Source organism: Argopecten irradians, chromosome 12, assembly GCF_041381155.1.
Source record: "Argopecten irradians isolate NY chromosome 12, Ai_NY, whole genome shotgun sequence".
NCBI lineage: Eukaryota > Metazoa > Mollusca > Bivalvia > Pectinida > Pectinidae > Argopecten > Argopecten irradians.
In genome coordinates this window covers 19,859,615-19,879,595 of record NC_091145.1, presented here as the reverse complement: position 1 = coordinate 19,879,595, position 19,981 = coordinate 19,859,615, and the positions used below count along the sequence as shown (strand labels likewise).

The following is a 19,981-nucleotide window of genomic DNA, read 5'->3' as shown; positions in this document are numbered from 1 at the left end:
AATGTGTTAAATAAAACAGACAATAAAATGACAGGTCTTCTAAGAAAGACCTTTACTTGCATGAGTAAGCAAATGTTTGTGCCACTTCATAGAGCTTTTGATCTTACCACATCTTGAGTTCGCTGGCAAAGTTAGGAATCCTCTGTACTATATTAAAAGACATACACACTTTAGAAAGAGTTCAACGACCTGCAATGGTGAAAGTGCTGACAGGAAAATCATACAAGGATTAGCTACGGTCCTTGGAGTTACCAACATTAAAATATAGAAGGGGAGTGATGTCATCCAAATTTATAGGATTAAATCTGAAATTTATCATCCTAGCCAGTAAGGGAGTAAACTGATAGTTTGGGAGGATGACTGGAGCAGCTTACCATACAGTTTAGTTGGAGTTCAAGTCCACTGAACAGTTTTAAAGCTGTTTTGAACCTCCATTGGAGAAACCTCGACTTAAAATTCATTCTAAACTGCTACAACAACACCTAGAATTCATATTCTAAAGGCAATACAAGATATTTCTAAAAGTTACGTGTGAGTGCAAAGTATTAATACGTCAAATTCTTGTAAAAGAAAAAAAGGGGGCGGTGGCCGAATGGTTAAGATGTCCCGACATATCACCACAAGCTCTCCACCTCTGGGTTCCGAGTTCGTATCCCATGTGGGGAGTTGCCAGGTACTGGTCGCTGGTCGATGGCTTTCATCCACCAATACACCCGGCACGTTCATAAATGACCCTGACTGTTAATAGGATGTTAAACTAATCAAACAAAACTTAAAAAAAAAACTAAGACAAAATAAAACACCACATAAGTGACTCGGTAAACGCACACTTGTGCAATGAATATTGTAAGGAGGTCAAGTAGCGAAAACTTATTTGACAGATACTGATATAACTGATATAAAAGATGTTAAACATGGAAGATACCAATTAAAACTTTTTATGTTCTGGCAAAGCATTGGAACATCTAAAATTAAATGAATGTTTTAATTCGTAATTACTTGATTACTTGTATGCAAAGTATGTTAATAAAATGCTAAAAGCTCCGCCTGTCAGAGTACAACCACGACTTTCTAATTATAATACAGTTTGTTTCGTAGATGGTATTTCTTAACAGTTTTAACTTGCTTTGCATGTATAATTCCCCCGAGGAGAACAGGAGCGGTTTTGGCACACGGCCGGCTAAGCGACATACTAAGTATTCCAAAACAGACTCCATAGGCAAGCTTCTCACAGACAGGCGAGGCGTTCATTAAATGAACAGCGTGATATCGACAGAACGTTAGGCAAAATAAAACTAGCTAAGCTATTGTAGTTTGCCGGTAGTAAAAGTACTACAGATAGCTGAAATCTATACCACTATATATAGACCGTTACCATTCATTTGAGTCTGGATTATTGTGATTACGAGCCTATATTGATTTACCAGACGACACAGTGCCGCTCATACACATGTAATCAATGTCGATGTTAAAATATATAGACTGTTGCTGGCATCTCGAACAACACGAGAGCCTCTACAAGCGTATGTAGATGGATTGAGTACGGTGAAAATGTCTCTTATGGATCTGATTGATTAGGCTAATAAAACTATGGCAGTCAGTTTAAGTCGTGCAGTACCGGAAGTAGCTGTTCGACCGCAAACAGGGACAGCTTTGAGATGCAATGACGTATTCGTTTTCTTGCGATATTAGAAGTGTTGTTTGTCAATACGCTGGGATCGTAAGATATCGATTTGGTATGCAATATTCTGGTTCCTTTTTACGGCGAGACTACTGCTAGCGTTAAGGTCTCCGGCAGTCTACCCTGACGTTAGGCATTCCCATTCTGAGGTAATTTGTGTGTCCAGGCAGACGTCCACTTTGGCCATTCAGCTTCAGCTGACCAGACGAAATTCATCAACATTACCTTATTTCACCCCCAGTCAGCATCGACAGTGTCGCCGACGACCAAGTGTGTTCAGGCCTGACGAACAAGCACGCGAACACGGATGAAAGTCTTTCTTACACACATGACGATCCAAACACACCCCTGTGCATTGTTTGCATGTGATAGCATCGGCTTTAATTGATTCCTGATTTCTCTTTCGACTAGCGATGTCACAACCATGCTGGTGGAACGATCTCACCGTGCGTGTGTGTAAGTAATTTCGACACTCATTATGGCAGCATGTAAACAGACTTGGTGACAACATAGTGTCTGATACTACGTACTCATCTATATTTCAAAGCCGACGACAATTCATTTGAAAGCCTCCATCGGCCGTAAATCAGCTTGCTAAGCAGTGGTGCGTGGGATTAAAAGAGAACCATTCTGCACGAAGTGTCTCAGATTATCCTTGTGAAGCAAGTCTAATAGACAACCGTGTCAGTCCCTTGATACATATAATACAGTCCAGTACTAACGTGTTTCTGTACACTTGGAGTGAAAGTACAAGAATTATTTGGGATTTAGTCAGTTATATGCGAATGAACATGCGCGTTTTGAAGTGACATCAACCCAGGAGATTGGGTATAGTACGTAGAGTAACCTCGGTTTGAACAAGAGTTCATTGAACCTTTAGTGTATGCGACATCAAAAAGAGTGGACATATGCAGGCCAAACCTTGCGCAGATATCAAACAAAATTGCACATCGTTGCAATCTAAAAGGACGTGACCTTGGGAATTGTACCAACAGTGCATTGGTGTATTTGACTAGAGACCAGTACAATCTTGGTGTGGAAATACTGTGTTTACATTTTATAGAGTTTAGGAGTATCGGAAAATCGTAATCAACTTTTATCAGGCATGGTTACCAATCAACGTGAAACATAAAAAATGACGACAATGATGACAAGCTGGAGCCAAGTCATGATACAGGCGATTTGTCTACTGTGTCTTATACAGACCATATGTAAGTTTTAATATAATCACGTATGTAGAAAAAAATCCCACTTCATATATAGTTATGTCTTCAATGGCAAAATGGCAATCAAAATACTCAAACATCACAATAACGTACGTCTATGTACGATACAAACATGGTCATATTGACAAAACGTAGTTATAAAACTGTATAGTCGTCACAAATATAATGACAACAAGCGACAACTCGACGTCAAATAGGCACAACCCGTCAGCACCATACCATGTCAAATAGTCACAACCAGACATCACCATACCATGTCAAATAGACACAACCCGACGACACCATACCATGACAAATGGTCACAACCCGACAACACCAAACCATGACAAATAGTCACAACCCGACAACACCATACCATGTCAAATGGTCACAACCAGACAACACCAAACCATGACAAATAGTCACAACCCGACGACACCATACCATGTCAAATGGTCACATCCCGACAACACCAAACCATGACAAATAGTCACAACCCGACGACACCATATCATGACAAATAGTCACAACCCGACAACACCAAACCATGACAAATAGTCACAACCCGACAACACCATATCATGACAAATAGTCACAACCCGACGACACCATATCATGACAAATAGTCACAACCCGACAACACCAAACCATGACAAATAGTCACAACTCGACAATACCATATCATAACAAATAGTCACAATCCGACGACACCATATCATGACAAATATTCACAACCCGACGACACCATATCATGATAAATAGTCACTACCTGACGACACCATACCATGACAAATAGTCACAATCCGACGACACCATATCATGACAAATAGTCACAACCCGACAACACCATATCATGACAAATAGTCACAACCCGACAACACCAAACCATGACAAATAGTCACAACCCGACAACACCATATCATAACAAATAGTCACAATCCGACGACACCATATCATGACAAATATTCACAACCCGACGACACCATATCATGATAAATAGTCACTACCTGACGACACCATACCATGACAAATAGTCACAATCCGACGACACCATACCATGACAAATAGTCACAATCCGACGACACCATACCATGACAAATAGTCACAATCCGACGACACCATATCATGACAAATAGTCACAACCCGACGACACCATACCATGACAAATAGTCACAATCCGACGACACCATATCATGACAAATAGTCACAACCCGACATCACCATACCATGACAAATAGTCACAACCCGACGACACCATACCATGACAAATAGTCACAACCCGACGTTACCATACCATGTCAAATAGTCACTATACTACCTGACGACAACACCATACCATGACAAATAGTCACAATCCGACGACACCATACCATGACACATAGTCACAACCCGATGACACCATACCATGTCAGATATTCACAACCCGACAACATCATACCATGACAAATACTCAAAACCCGACAACATCATACCATGACAAATACTCAAAACCCAACGACATCATACCATGACAAATAGTCACAACCCGACGTCATCAGACCATGTCACAAAGATACAACCCGACGTCATCAGACCATGTCATGAAGACACAACCCGACGCATGCAGACCATGTCACAAAGATACAACCCGAAATTATCATGTTAAATACTTCACTATAAATTGGCGTTATTTTAATTCGTCACAACGATATTGCCATTTCTTGATCTTTTAATAGTGACATCAATGCATGTTCTTCTAGGTTCATTTTTGTTAAAGTAGGGATGCCAGCGATTTACGTGATTTGAAAAACTAGGCAAACGCATTTTTCTGACACGAGCTGGTAAATCCAGGAAAAGATGAACCTGACAGCTAGTTTACCACTATTGTTAAATGGTGCATTCAATCAATAGTCGATGAAAACGATAACGACTCGAGTTTATTGTAAATAAACCAGACGTACAAAAATTGTAGCACACTAAGGGCGGCGTATATAGAACGTTAAAGGCGATCGATAAGTTCAACCTCCATAGCTACGCTTTTGTGTTCGTGTGTGACCGTGGTTATAATTTTGCTACGATCAAAGTGAAGAATGAAAGAATATAACGGTTGGAAGTGTGATGGATGGATGCATTGAGTGAACGTTATATGGTTAAATGTGTTGTGTGAATGTGTGACGATTGAAGGTGTGGTGTGAATGTGTGATGGTGGGAGGTGTGGAGTGGACGTGTGACGTTTGGAAGCGTGGAGTACACGTGTGGCGATTGGATGTGTGGAGTACACATGTGACGGTTGGAGGTGTGGAGTACACGTGTGACGCTTGGAGGTGTGGAGTGAACGTGTGACGTTGGAGGTGTGGAGTAAATGTGTGGCGGTTGGAGGTGTGGAGTAAATGTGTGACGGTTGGAGGTGTGGAGTGAACGTGTGACGGTTGGAGGTGTGGAGTGAATGAATTTGTGACGGTTGAAGGTGTGGAGTGAATGTGTGACGGTTGGAGGTGTGGAGAAAATGTGTGACGGTTGGAGGTGTGGAGTAAATATGTGACGGTTGGAGGTGTGGAGTGAATGTGTGTCGGTTGGAGGTGTGGAGAAAATGTGTGACGGTTGGAGGTGTGGAGTAAATATGTGGCGTTGGAAGTATGTTTGAATTGTCTCAATGTTTATCCTTGATGCGTTCATCTACAATCGTCCATACTGTTTATTTAAACGTATCTCATTTGATTCCGAAGATTGGTTCCCACATCTTTGCGCCTAATTTTTACTCTCCACAATCATCATTTTTTGTTTATTTTTATTTGTTTATTCCTTGACTCCTATATGTGCTTTATAAGCTTTGGGTTAACGTTAAATTTTAATGTAACTGGTGATCTGAATTGTTCCATACCAATATCAAATACATGTATTTAATAATATAATTAAAGCTCAGTTGATTACTTATACTGCAAATTATTCAAAAATTGTTATTAATACACTCTCATAACTTAAACAACCTTAGGAAATACTATATTTAGTGCAAATCTTTAACGATGTATGTCGAAACAAAGTAACTAGATATTCTAACCGAAGTTGTGCACCTTTTGACAAATGTTCACAGACGCTGAGATCGACTGTTACAAGTGTGATTCCAAGAACAATACCAATCCACACTGTGGGGACCCATTCCATCCTTACTATGGTACTCTGGAGAAAAACTGCCGCCAGTCACGTGACGGGAGGAGTGGGCTTTTTCCCGCCAGTTACTGCACCAAGATCAGCGGTGTTAGCAGTATGTACTGCTACATTAGATCGGGAGCCTTCGCATTTTCTCGTTTACGGAAAACATCGAAGGTTTCCGATTAAGTCACATATTATGTCTAGAAAATATGTGAAAAGACAGAGAGAAAAAAGGAAAAAAACTTAAATGTAATAACGAGTTTGCCAATCAATAAACCTTATGGTGTTGACTTTATACAATTATTATATTAGATATCTTCGAAATCCTTATTTTTCAGTATAACGATAGTAAATGATTTAATGATTGGTTTTGATCTTTCCAATTTAATTCATTGTCACTGCCTAATTTTTTTGTTGATGTGTAGGTTACCGGGTAGGCTATTTCAACAATTAGGAAAATCTTGAATATATTTTCATGCTATGGATACATATTACAAACATCTTAGTGTACTCTACACAAATTGCTTACTTAATTTACTTGAGTTAATCTTTTCAAAATTCCAAATACATTTTAGGACTCTTTTCTATGAAATCATTACGCCGTTATCTCAGCCAATCAGAAGCGACGTTACAAAAGGCGACGCCATTTTTTTCCTTTATCGTATGATACAGTAATTTTTTAGGCATATAAAAATGCTCGTTACAAGCAAAATTGAATTATAAGCAACAATTTAGAAAATACTCATTCAAATGTGTGCGCCAAAGTTAGGTAATGTTGGACCCTCACCTTTAAAGCGTTATGATTTCGAATGTTTTGGTCAAAACCGTTAGGGTACTGGAACCTCCGCTTGAAAGTTACCTTACGGTTCAGAAATGCTTTTGAAACTTTATTAAAGATTCTTTAAGTTTTCTCACACAGTTTGTAAATCCATCTTGCAAAATATGAGTCCTTATGTTCGAGAAAAGATGAAGAAAGCAATAAAACGATATTGATGAAGATATATTTACATATGCCCCTATATAGTCAACGGGAGGGGAGTTGCGTTCAAATTAGCGTGAACGCAATGACGTATGAATACAAACGCAGTGCAGGTTCGGACTACTTCTAGTTCACGCTTCGATAAGATTTTGCGTCATAAGTTGACGGATTTTAAAATAACAATAAAGAGTTTTTATTAGATCCAATTAAATATGTATTTGACATCAAAACAAAACATGTGTTCAAGCATTGTAACGGTAATAAACTACAAAATGAATCGCTGGTCGGGGCTACAACCGGGTGGCTTTCCTCAGGAATGTTCGGGGAATCCCATAGTTACGTCAGATGTACATGTGTGTACGGTCACTCAAATATACAGAACATCTGATTGTCGGTGAATAATTCTGGGAGCGTCTAAGCGAACAATAGGTTAAAAGATCATATACAGGTTTCCAGAAAAAAACATTACAGGTAGCCTATCCGAAACAGTATCATCAGCTTAAATGGCCCCGTCTTTGCATTCAAAATAGGCCTACACACACGCAAACACTTGTCTATCCTCCGTACAATAAAATAAAAGTCATGACTATGAAGAATTTAGTGTATATCGCGTTCTTAGACCGATACATACATGACAAACATTCAGCAGCTCAACGGTCATACCATCAATAGGCTTTATCACAGTCACTTTCCTCGGTTGAAAATCAAATATGGCGGCTCGCTTCACTTCGGACCGCATCACTACCCTCACAACGATACATACCGGTAGTCGTTCCGCCTTGGTTATCTCAATTTTTATTCGAAATGGACATTATTAATATATATTATCAAATTGATAAAAAAAAATATGTTGAAAATAATTGAAAAGTGTCATTGTTGTATTTCAAACCAAACTGCAGCTATAACATTCAACAATCGGAACTATATCTTCGGTCATCCTGACTACCGTAGTTACCCAACTTAGCAACCATTACCGTTTTAAATTGTACGTAAAGGTATATTTATTTATGTAAATATATAGATTGAACAGTGTTTTGATTGCGTTAAAGGTGGTATGAACGCAATGGGATACAGACATATTCAATGCAGCGCGTTAGCGCTACATGTAGAATATGTCTGTATCCCATTGCGTTCATACCACCTTTAACGCAATCAAAACACTGTTCAATCTCTATAACGAAATATTCTCATTTTGACTATTGATTTTGGGTTTCATTTCAGTGACAGACAACACAGTTACAGTGATACGTTCGTGTGCACTCGAGAGCTTGGAGAACATGTGTGGAATGTTTGACCTTGAGGGCGTTCGCTATACCGGATGTGTGCTTACGTGTGACAGTGACGCTTGTAACGGAGCAAAGGGTTGGCAAAGTCACTTCCTAGAAACTGGAATTCTGGTGACCATTGGCGCTCTCTTCTTCTTATGATTAGAAAACCTCATCGTGTACATGTACATGTTTTTGTTAAAAGTATTCCATCGTCGATGACAATAATTATAGAATATATTACGAGAGATGGTACAAATGTACAAGGAATCAACGAATTCAATGGATGCTGTTATTTGTGGTTCTCATTACAGACGAAAGATAACAAATCATTTAGAAATATAATGTTACAAGTGAAAAAGCAACTTATGTTGTAAACGAATAATTTAAGCAGTTGGTGGATGTACTTGTTAATAATGGTGTCTTTGCCTGTAATAAACTGTATCATGCAAACGTGCAGTATTTGAATCGCCGGTCATCGAAGTACAGTGAAAATGAATAGTCCTACAATACTAAGACAACAATGGATTCTTCCATAATGTGACCTTTTCCAAAGAAATGTTATTTTTGGAATTTACTAAAACAAAACATTGGATGAACATGCACTATAATGAAATGTAGGCATCATTACATAAGGATATGATATTGTTTCCAATGTGAGAACACTATTTAGGAATATTTTCAGAAACATTTTGATCTATCTGTAATGCTTATAACAACAAGACATTACATTACTAAGATGTTATTTGTTAAATATGTTTCTTAAGACTAGCGCACAAGCTATCTAAGCTATATGTAGTTTGCTGTTTATCACACGATTTTGAAGTTACATGTCTAAAAGGATTCTTGTCCCTGCTTGGCTTTCTGTTGAAAAAATATAAATTCATATACAATGTATAAAGAGTTGTGGGTTTTTATTGTAATGATTTGTCGTCATTGGATGGAAATACTACTAGCATAAAACAGTTAACGAAAGGGTAATTCTTGTTGTATTTGCAAGTTAAATTATTATTGAGCTATGTGTAATCAACTTTGTTACGCAAGAATAGGATTCGAAATGACTAGAACTGCAATATTGGTTTCTGTGGAAGGAAAATGATACCGGTATTAGATTTGATCTTATTCAAGGTGCCAGAACCGGCATTGATCGCCCTACCGAAAATCCTAACTATATTTATGTTACAGTAAGCTGGTCAATGGCACAGAAACATTAAAGAGGGATTTTGCTCGCCCGTTGTTCATCCTATTATAAACAATTACAACACACATTTGACATTGTGAAAGGCTAGCAATCACCTTGTTTCGTCTATTACACCAATAAGATTAGACAAACATTTGTTGTTAAATCTTTCTTGTAGTGAATACTTTCATTGGGTATGTTTTCATCTCATAATGTAAAACTGAATTTGTCGTTGGCATCATCGCGTTTTATTTTAGTAGAGAAAAAAGGTCATCAGGAAATTTGGAGATACAATGGGTCATATTGAATTATATAGATTAGCGTGAATATAATTTAATGTAAATACGTACTTTTTTGAATTTTTTCGCTTTGTAGTTTATAACTACTACACTCTGTTAACATTTACGTAAATTTTATATTAATAACGGTACACATTCCATGATAGAATCTAGACTGCATTGCAACCTCTCATAATTGGGAAAAAATAGTTTTCGGCCTCACCTGATCCCATCTCACTTATGTTGGAGAAGTTTGACAATCTATAAGGTCTTAGATAGCGAGTCGTTGAATTGAGGAGCGGGAGGTCGTTGTAGTGACAGTTACATTGTAGGTTGGTCAGGAGAAGAATTGTAGTGAGTCAGAGGTATCGACTAGTTGACAGTGAATTGCAGATATCGCTGAAGTGACTTTTCAGATGCAGAATTTTGACATGCGATATATGTCCAGTCGTATAGGTGCAGTATTTATTTTGTTAAAGACGATTTTGAACATAAAATGACTTGTTTTAGCGACTTTTCTTAAGAAGAAATCCGAGAGTCCATGGGAACCCACTGTATCCATTACTTATCCATGATCAACTATTGGGTATTTAACACGCTGGTAAGACCTACGATATACTACCGTAAATTGTTTGTATCAAAATAGGATGGTTACATTTTGCTGTGTTTAAATTTGGCGTTTCTCAAAATTTGGAAGGTTTATTTACCGTATACCATAGCGCAGCTGCTTTCTTGTCATAGTAATATATAGAGTCTTTGACTTACCAGCGTGCTAAATACCTATGTTTGGCTTGGGCTATTTTACAGTCTATGGGAACTTTAAAGTGTAATGTATCCTTGGGAATAGTAGTTAGTATCGGTGAGTATACTGTTGAAGAAATTTCAAAATTCATCAAGACAAATTTTGGTGAATCTTTTGTTTACGGTAAACGGCTACATTGTCTACATAGTTTTAGGGACTCTTCTTTTACAGACGATTTGGTAATTTATGGACCAAAAAAGAAAATATGTCCGATTAGGGTTACATTGGCAAAACAAATAGGGTCGGTAGGTCGGGAGGATTGGTTTTTTTATTCAGTTTTTACTTTTTTTAGTGTCTTCCACTCTAAAATAATGGCCAGAACCGGAGTCTGAGGTCGAAATCCCGGCTTTTAATTTTTTTTTTCGAAAGCGGGTTACCCAATAGAGACATATTTTTTTTTTGGCTTTAGAACTAAATCTATGGAAAGGGAGTGACGACCAGATTTGACCGGAGTTTCAAAACACTATATACGGTTTACTATTCACTGTTCATCTCATTAGATATTTATATTTTTTATTAACTGGAGAGAGAAATATACACGGCCTCGTGTTGACGTTGCTACTAACATAAAAAATTTGACGCAAGCCATCCAGCATGGTAAGCTTAAACGTTGAGAGTTGTTTGAATAAAAGGTAACAAATATCACTGCTTAAAATCAAAACCCAATTTGTTCCTTTAATGTAAATAATATTTTAATAATAATAGTTCTAGATTACGAAGGCGCACGTTGTTATTTGTGATCCAAAACAGATCTGTGTATACATAATATTTTCGTATACTGTTAATTGTGTCATTATATTAAGTTTCACTTTAGATATAAATAAAGATCTATGTATACAAAATATTCAGTTTTTTTACATATCTTTAATTCGTTCCTTAATATCTTATTACATTTAGCATATATCTGGACTATCCTTGATACTCTAGGGGTTACTATTACTGTCGTTATATTCATCCCTGGATGTATATTATAAATGTCATAATAATACTGTGTTTGAAGATTATGTAAAGACTGCCGCTCAACGTCAATGCCATAAGTCACAGGGGGCCAATTCAATGAAAATGGATGTTGTCATACTTTTTTTGTATTTGGTGGATAGACTGATGAGCATACATGACATTCATGTGATTTTTTCAGAAAATACGATATCGGGATATTTACTATAAAACATAGATAGTAAATATCCCGATTTTTAAAATAATTTTTCAGATTTCGTATTTTCTGAAAAAAAACACATGGCTGTCATGTATACTCATTAGTCTATCCACCAAATACACCAAAAAAAATGTATGGCAACATCCATTTTCATTGAGTTGGCCCCCTGTGCCATAAGTCAACCACAATGTATCCTTATTCGATTCTTTTAACATACATAAAATCACCAAATTCATGTGTTGTCGAACACAGAACCCTTCAGCTTTGCTATGACATAGCCCAGAGGTGGATATTACGAAAATGTTAGTAATTCCTAGAATATCGAGGAGGAGGGAAGAGTAATACTAGTAAAATTACATCTCTGTGTACTACATGTATATACCATTATATGCAAAAATATGCCACATAGGAGTATGGTTTTATCGTCTTTTGTCAACTGATGGTTTTTTTTTAACTTCCAAGAATAATCTGTTGGCACAATGATAGTTTCAAATATATGCTAACTCAACTAATTATTAGATCCTTTCCTAGTAATCCTCTACATAACTTTTCGTCCGTCAGCAACTTTCTAATACATATTAAAGATACAATTAAAAATACACACATTAGGCATGCTAACACCTTTAAAATTGAGCTACCTACATAGATTACAAATAGACAAAAATAACAAATGAACATTTTAAGAACATTTACATTTTAACCGCTTGAGTTCCAAGACCGACGCCAATCGGTTATCAGGAATAGTAGGTGATTTTCTCGGCTAATTCCTCACAATCCATTACACAACAAAACAAAATCCAATGTGATATTCTGACGGCTACGCAATGAAAACAATTCCACTTGTAGATTGCAAATATTTTTGGAAAAGTATGTTTAAAGATAAAACATGGATATTGCATTGGTCATTTCGGTTCCACGTGTCATATACATTGTAGTTGTCAAGGCATATTTGACAACTACCCTTTGAGAACTACCAATCAGCGTTTAATTAAAGAAACGCCCGGATATTAAGCACATTACAACGAGTGGATTATATGGCTTCGCCTGATAAATACTAATGTATTGTGATACTGTAGCAGTACATCGAACTATCCAATCTCCGGTAATAAGTGAACACGCGAACAGCTCATTGTAATATAATGTGGATGATGACTGCCCAGGTGTGTGAACCCGTGAACTCTGTAAGTTCAAGGATGACGCTGGCGCTTATATAATGTGAAAAATACTAATTATGAAACAACTTAATATGCTTCTTTGATAATGAAAACTACTTTCTATTGTTCGTGTAAACATATTTTTTTTTTTTTTATTTAAATACAAAACTAAAAATCAGAACACCACACCGGACCTAGTCCGCTAAACCTGCCTATATTATTAGGCTTTTTTAATTCTTTTTTTTCTTGCCTAATATATAGACTAACCTAGCCTAACATTTTTTTTAAAATCAATACTAACAAATTATTGAAATTACCAGAGGAAATCGAAACACTTCACATTTATATGCCTTTAATTGACATGAAATATTCCCTCCTTTCCAACACTCAAATGTTATCAAAGGAGATTATATCAATAAAGAGATGCTTGAATAATACATCCCGCCAAATAGTATCATCATGTTCATTCTGAATGTAGGTTTATTACAGGATAGAGGGAAATTTACCCGTTGGAAACATATGTTGTGTTATTTAGTTGAAAGCCGATATATTTTCTCAACCGCTATTAAATAACATGCTAACATACAAAATCAATATTGAAATTGTTAATGTCCGGCACATTTTTTAATTAACGCCTCAAGATATCCTTCCTGACCAATCTGATTAAAACCATATTTTTTCGATTACACTCCGATACGTTTCCAGTAGCGGAACGTCGAGTATCAGATTGTTAATCGAAGATATGGTTTTTAATCCGATTGCCTCCTGACCACAATCAAAGTCAATTGCACTCTACCTACCAGGGGCTGAAGAAGAAAACTAGTACATTTGTGCTGCTACTGGATAACAATAGCAAATTCACTGGAAATGTCATCATTGTTGCAATTTGAGCACTGGTGTTCAAGTGAAACTTTTTTTCAAACATATTGATTACCGCCATGTACATGTCAAACAGTTGCAAAAGATAACCTTGGCGATCAAACGAATAACTGGTAGATCACTTTATTGTCGCGAGGTACAAATTTTCGCGTTAATTTTGCAAAAGAACTGGAACGCGAATTCAACTGTTTCGCAATTGATCAACAAATGAATGTATGTTCAATGTAATCAATGTTGAATATACACATGAGGTATATCATTACATATTGATAACGGAATATTAGTTTTTTGTCCTGTGAGGTATATCATTACATATTGATAACGGAATATTAGTTTTTTGTCCTGTGAGGTATATCATTACATATTGATAACGGAATATTAGTTTTTTGTCCTGTGAGGTATATCGAAACTGAAAAGACAATTAACAGTCAATCTGATCGCGATCCACGAATATGTTGAAAATACCAAAGACGCGGAATGATCATATATACCGACGAATATGAAGTGGGTTTACAGTAGTTAACATTAAAAAACGGTATAATTGTTTTTCTTGTCCTGAGAGGTATATCAATAACTTTTCTTTCCATACACATTTAACCTTGTTCTAGATGAACCGGAAATATCGTGTTTTTCTTAAAATCCAGCTCACCATTTGTATTGTTTGGTTAATTGATATGCATATATCAATGAACATAAAAGTGTAAAAAAAAAAAACAAAAAAAAAATGATAAGACAGAATCCACGCATAATGTTCTTAAACTGAAATATTTTCTATCAAAAACTATCAATCGAACAGTAATACGCGATATTAGATAAGGTTATAGAACGATATGTTTATACCTTACTGCATATAATTAATAAACTTTGAAACCAACGAGTACCGAGAAGAATCCATCTTCAAACTAGCGATATTTTTGATACTAGTCTGTAAAACACTTCTAAGTTGCACTTTAACGTAAGTGAAGCAAGACAAAAAGTATTTAACAGCTGACTTGAAACTATTGAAAAAAAAACTACATACCATTATGTTTATCCAGTTTACTAAAGCAAGAAACAAACAGCGTATGTTGGACCCATCTGTGTACCTTTTAAACAGTTATTGAACTAATGTAGGCCCATTTTTGACCATTGGCATGCAAATTTATGGTTTTAAATATAACGATCAGGTATTCCTTTGACATATATGGCGGGCGTTTCTAAACTGCTTCCAAATTGTATCCAACTGACAAATGTCATAACAGCTCTAAAATAGTGAGAAAAAACTGATTTTAGAACAACACCAAAAATGTTAAAACTATAAAAAATTGAAAAAGAGTAATCCTTTTACACAACTATTGCAATTTTTTTGTGCCCCCAAATACAAGCGTGGATTCAACAGTTTCGTTTTCCAATTCAGTGTTCCTATAGAAATATCATAGGGAGCTCCTTTTGATGATTGAAATACCTTCCTATCTGGCCATTTTTGTGACAAAATTTTTTCCATCGCGCATCATCATCATACCGATTTACAAAATATGCAAATTAATACGTATGATATTGTAAAGTCAAACTCTGTCACAAACAATTCACTGGTACATTCTGAGTACTTGACTTTAAGAACACTATCAAACATTATGAGATGGCTTATTCGAGTGATACAGAGTAATTATTATTCTCTGAACATTGGTGACTTTTTCTTCTAAAACTGTTTCGTATTATTTGCCAAAAAGCTAAACTACAAAAATATACCGTGATAACAAGTGATATCCTACTTCAAGTCCATATGGATTACAATCATCTGTTTCGCAGCGGACAAGCCATAGAAATAAGTGATTTTAAAATCAGACAAATCTAAGGTTTAGCCCACATTAATGCAACCCTCATTTTTAGTTAACACATATTGTTGTTGTTTCAAGTTTAAGATATGAGTGATTTGCGAAGGCATGCAACATAATACTATTTTAAAAAACAGTATTAATATACATTAAGTTTGAAAATGATTCATTAATCACATAAAAACAACTGTTTTAAAAGATTCCCTACTAGACTACTTTACCTATTCGCAAATATTTGCTTCAAAGCATTTTTGCTTCAAATTAGATTTCACTGAATTATCATTGACATAAAAATATCATTGGATTGGTTTTACAGTAATTAAGTGACGACGTCTTGAAGATTTCATCTCAAGACATAGCATAGACAAACTCCAGGTCCCTGCATTACATTGGTGCATAGCTACCGTTCGTATAAGAATGGCGACATACTAATTGGGATGGATGGGATTTTTATCTTTTCTCTTAATCGCAGGCGCACCTAGCAGACTTTTTAAATATTCTTTCCTTAACGTCATACCCTTGAAACAAACCGCCTTCCCCCTTTGGCTTCTAAGTTCGAGCGTTTCGTCGCCGATGATGAAAACAGTTCAGGACTGTTCATTCGCTCAACAAAGAGAGTGGGACGACGTGGTTATCCCCCGTTGTCATTTTTTTGGTGTCTTTTGCGGTATGATGCAGTACACTAAACTATAAAATGGACAAGAGTTTCATTTAGCGAGTTGCCGCTGTTCTCCTGATAACCTTTCATACCAAAAGCCATTGTCCATAGCATGCATTCCCAACCTCATTAATTGTGTTCCTAGTGATATCAAAAGTACCAATCTTCGTTATTTTTTATGGCATACTTTCACACCGAATCCGAACATATACGACGTATTTCCTCCTTATGCAGTAGTTTTGTCCGTTCTGATACCTGGCAACCATTTACAAACTGAACAAAGCGTTTTTCCATAAAAGTAAGGGTCTTTAATAACTGTATTACTATTTCGAGTAAAGTAAATAGTTAGGATAATTTTTTTTTATAAATATTAAATGTTTTGTCCTTTGTCCTTCCAATTTGTTTAAAGATATTTCTAATGAAAAAAAATCTTCAAGATTAACAATGGGTGTAATATAAAGTGATAATGAGGAGTGGTTTAGATTGAATGCTAGAATATGGTTATGCAAATTTGTCATATATGTGGACTGATAGAAATCATTCTATATTTATCTACACATTCAGATCTGTGTTTCCAGGAATTTGTGCCTACCATCAAACTTAAGGCTTTGAACTCACCCTTACGTACCGCAACCCCACCCCCCACACTTGTTTGTGCCTGTGGCAGCGACCAGGAGGTCATAACTGCGGATCTACATAAAATATACAAGCGCTGATGAAAAAACAACTGACATCGACCGCATTCTCTGAATGTGATTAACCCGTTTCTGATATTAATATTAAAACATAACATCTGTTTAACCGAATAATGTCTGCAGACGTGCAATACTATACTCGTGAACAGAGTGTTTTACCGTGTCATGATCATATGGACTGACCCGAGCAAGGTATAAAAAACACCCTTCAGCAAAACCAGACTTGTGTATCAGAAAATCAGCAAACTTAGCACTGTAGTGATTTGAGACATCCTTTCTGGTGAACGCATGGCGACTGCTTCGTACCATTCCCTTTCACCAAGTTCATTGAAGATAAAATAGCGAATGTTGAACAGAGATGCCACAACTTAACAACATGAATGGCGTTATTGTGGAATGATGACAATTGATTATATGTGACAGAATATATTCGATAAGGAATGTTACAGCCTAATCGCCACCGTTGAGTCCGAACTACGTCACTGGCTTGCAAACCCACTGGAATATTATCGTTAACGAGGGCAAAGAAATTGCGGCGGCTGGAAAACCTGGCGGGATCACACAAGACAACTGCCCGGCCATTTATGAAGTGCACACGGTCCTCAAAAACGATCAACGACTGACAGAGGACCAGTATGTTAAGGGCAATTCGGCCAACTGATAGAGATCAACAAGGAATCTGTTTACAAAAAACCTACCACCAAAATGGTCACTTGTGTTCTTTCAATCTTTTCGATAACGTGATCATGATGGTTTCATAACACTCAGACGACTTTGGGTCAGAGGGTTAAAATGCTTCGGGATGGAACGAGAAGACGTCACCCCGTGCCATCTTCAACGACCTCGACAAAAAACAAAACAGGAAAGTTTTAGCTCGCGAACGTATAATCTAGAGGTAATGGCTCGAGTTCATGATTGGCGAGAAAAAAGAGTGCTGTGCTAGTTAAATATATTCTTTGCCAAGTACAGTCGTGACATTATCAAAAGTTATGGTAATCAAATCGCTCAAGAACTTAAAGAAATATGTGTTTGATAGTTTCATGTGAAATGAGTTAATGGACAACACTATTTTAGTTTACTAGCATTCCAATGACGCAGCATCGACACTGCATATTATGCATTGCCTTGTTTTTGTGTGAATCGAGTCAGCGATTCCAAGAAAAAGGACAATTAAATATTGGCGGATAATGTAGATGTTAAATATACACAGCATGACTGGTATTGAATTGCAATGTGTGAATCGAGTTAGGGATTCCCCGGAAAGGACAAAATATGTCGAGTGACGAACAATATGCAGATAAAGGTGAGCGCAGCTGAAGTCAAAGACATTAAAAAATGTAACATGCTGAATACACGTAAAGCTGTTCATCTCGGAAATAAATATTTAAAATCAATATCTTTTTATCGATCTTTTTCTTGTTGTTGTGCTTCACATTCGCATCTTCATAGGTATTGCTTTTAGTTTTGTTGCAAGCCAAAGTCCCATCACATGATTGGTAAAGCGATACTGCACTCTAATATGTGCGGTATAATGGTTCACCATTACTAGATGGAATGCGAAATGGGTGTTCCTGCAGTCTAATATTTCAGGTTTTACAATGTACTACACTTTGTATCGATGGTTATTGTTAAAAAACAACTTTTGTTGTCGTTGGTTACCTGCTAAAACAACTTTGTATCGTTGGTTACTGTTAAAACAAACTTTGTATCGTTGGTTACTGTTAAAACAAACTTTGTATCGTTGGTTACTGTTAAAACAAACTTTGTATCGTTGGTTACTGTTAAAACAACTTGTATCGTTGGTTACTGTTAAAAAAACTTTTGTATCGTTGGTTACTGTTTAAAACAACCTTGTATCGTTGTAACTGTTAAAACAAACTTTGTATCGTTGGTTACTGTTACAAACAACCTTGTATCGTTGGTTCCTACTGTTTAAAACAACACTTTGTATCGTTGGTTTATACTGTTAAAAAAAACTTGTATCGTTGGTTATGTTAATAACAAACTTTGTATTCGTTGGTTACTGTTAAAAACAAACTTTGTATCGTTGGTATACTGTTTAAAAAACAACTTTTGTATCGTTGGTTACTGTTTAAAACAAACTTTGTATCGTTGGTTACTGTTAAATACAAACTTTTGTATAGTTGGTTTACTGTTAAAACAACACTGTTGTATCGTTGGTTTACTGTTAAAAAAAAACTTTATATACGTTGTGTTACTGTTAAAAACAAACTTTTGTATCGTTGGTGTTCTGTTAAAACAACAAATTCTATCTGTTGGTTACTGTTAAAAACAAACTTTGTGATCGTTGGTTACTGTTAAAAAGCACATACTTCTGTAATCGTTGGGTTAGTGTTAAAACAAATCTTTGTATTATCGTTGGTTACTGTTAAAACAAACTTTGTATCGTTGGTTACTGTTAAAACAAACTTTGTATCGTTGGTTACTGTTAAAACATACTTGTATCGTTGGTTACATGTTAAAAACAAACTTGTATGTTGGTTACTGTTAAAACAAACGTTTGTATCGTAGGGTTACTGTAAAACAAACTTTGTTATCGTTGGTTACTGTTAAAACAAACACTTGTGTCGTTGGTTACCTGTTAAAACAACCATTGGTAGTCGTTGGTTTTCCTGTTTAAAACAAACTTTGTATCGTTGGTTACTGTTAAAACAAACTTCTGTATCTGTTGGTTACTGTGATTAAAAAACTTTGTATCGTTGGTTACTGTTATAAAAACAATCTTGTATCGTTGGTTTACTGTTAAAACAAACTTTGTATCGTTGGTTACTGTTAAAACAACACTTTGTATCGTTGGTTACTGTTAAAACAACTATGTATCGGTATGGTTTCTGTTAAAACAACTTTGTAATCGTTGGTTACTGTTAAAAACAAACTTTGTAATCGTTGGTTACTGTTAAAAACAAACTTTGTATCGTTGGTTACTGTTTTAAAACAACTTTGATGATCGTTGGTTACTGTTAAAAAACAACTTTGTATCGTTGGTTACTGTTAAATACAACTATTGTATCGTTGGTTAAACTGTTAAAACAAACTTTGTATCGTTGGTTACTGTTAAAAACAAACTATTGTATCGTTGGTTACT

The 19,981-nt window shown here is 36.1% G+C and overlaps 1 protein-coding gene and 1 pseudogene across 1 annotated transcript; both read left to right on the top strand.

The window, feature by feature from the left end:
- Nucleotides 1–1,424: 1,424 nt before the first annotated feature.
- LOC138336713 (uncharacterized) lies at nucleotides 1,425–18,269 on the top strand (annotated as a pseudogene).
- Nucleotides 5,947–8,421, top strand: LOC138304990 (U-scoloptoxin(05)-Cw1a-like). Its single transcript, XM_069245407.1, has 2 exons — nucleotides 5,947–6,127; nucleotides 8,216–8,421. The coding sequence occupies exons 1-2, from the start codon at nucleotides 5,947–5,949 to the stop codon at nucleotides 8,419–8,421; spliced, it is 387 nt and encodes a 128-aa protein (XP_069101508.1).
- Nucleotides 18,270–19,981: the final 1,712 nt, after the last annotated feature.

Excerpts from the sequence above, each read along its gene's own strand:
- LOC138304990 (XM_069245407.1), top strand. The coding sequence starts at position 5,947 with ATGTTCACAGACGCTGAGATCGACTGTTACAAGTGTGATTCCAAGAAC. Across the intron at positions 6,128-8,215 it reads CAAGATCAGCGGTGTTAGCA|TGACAGACAACACAGTTACA; the intron begins GTATGTACTGCT and ends GTTTCATTTCAG.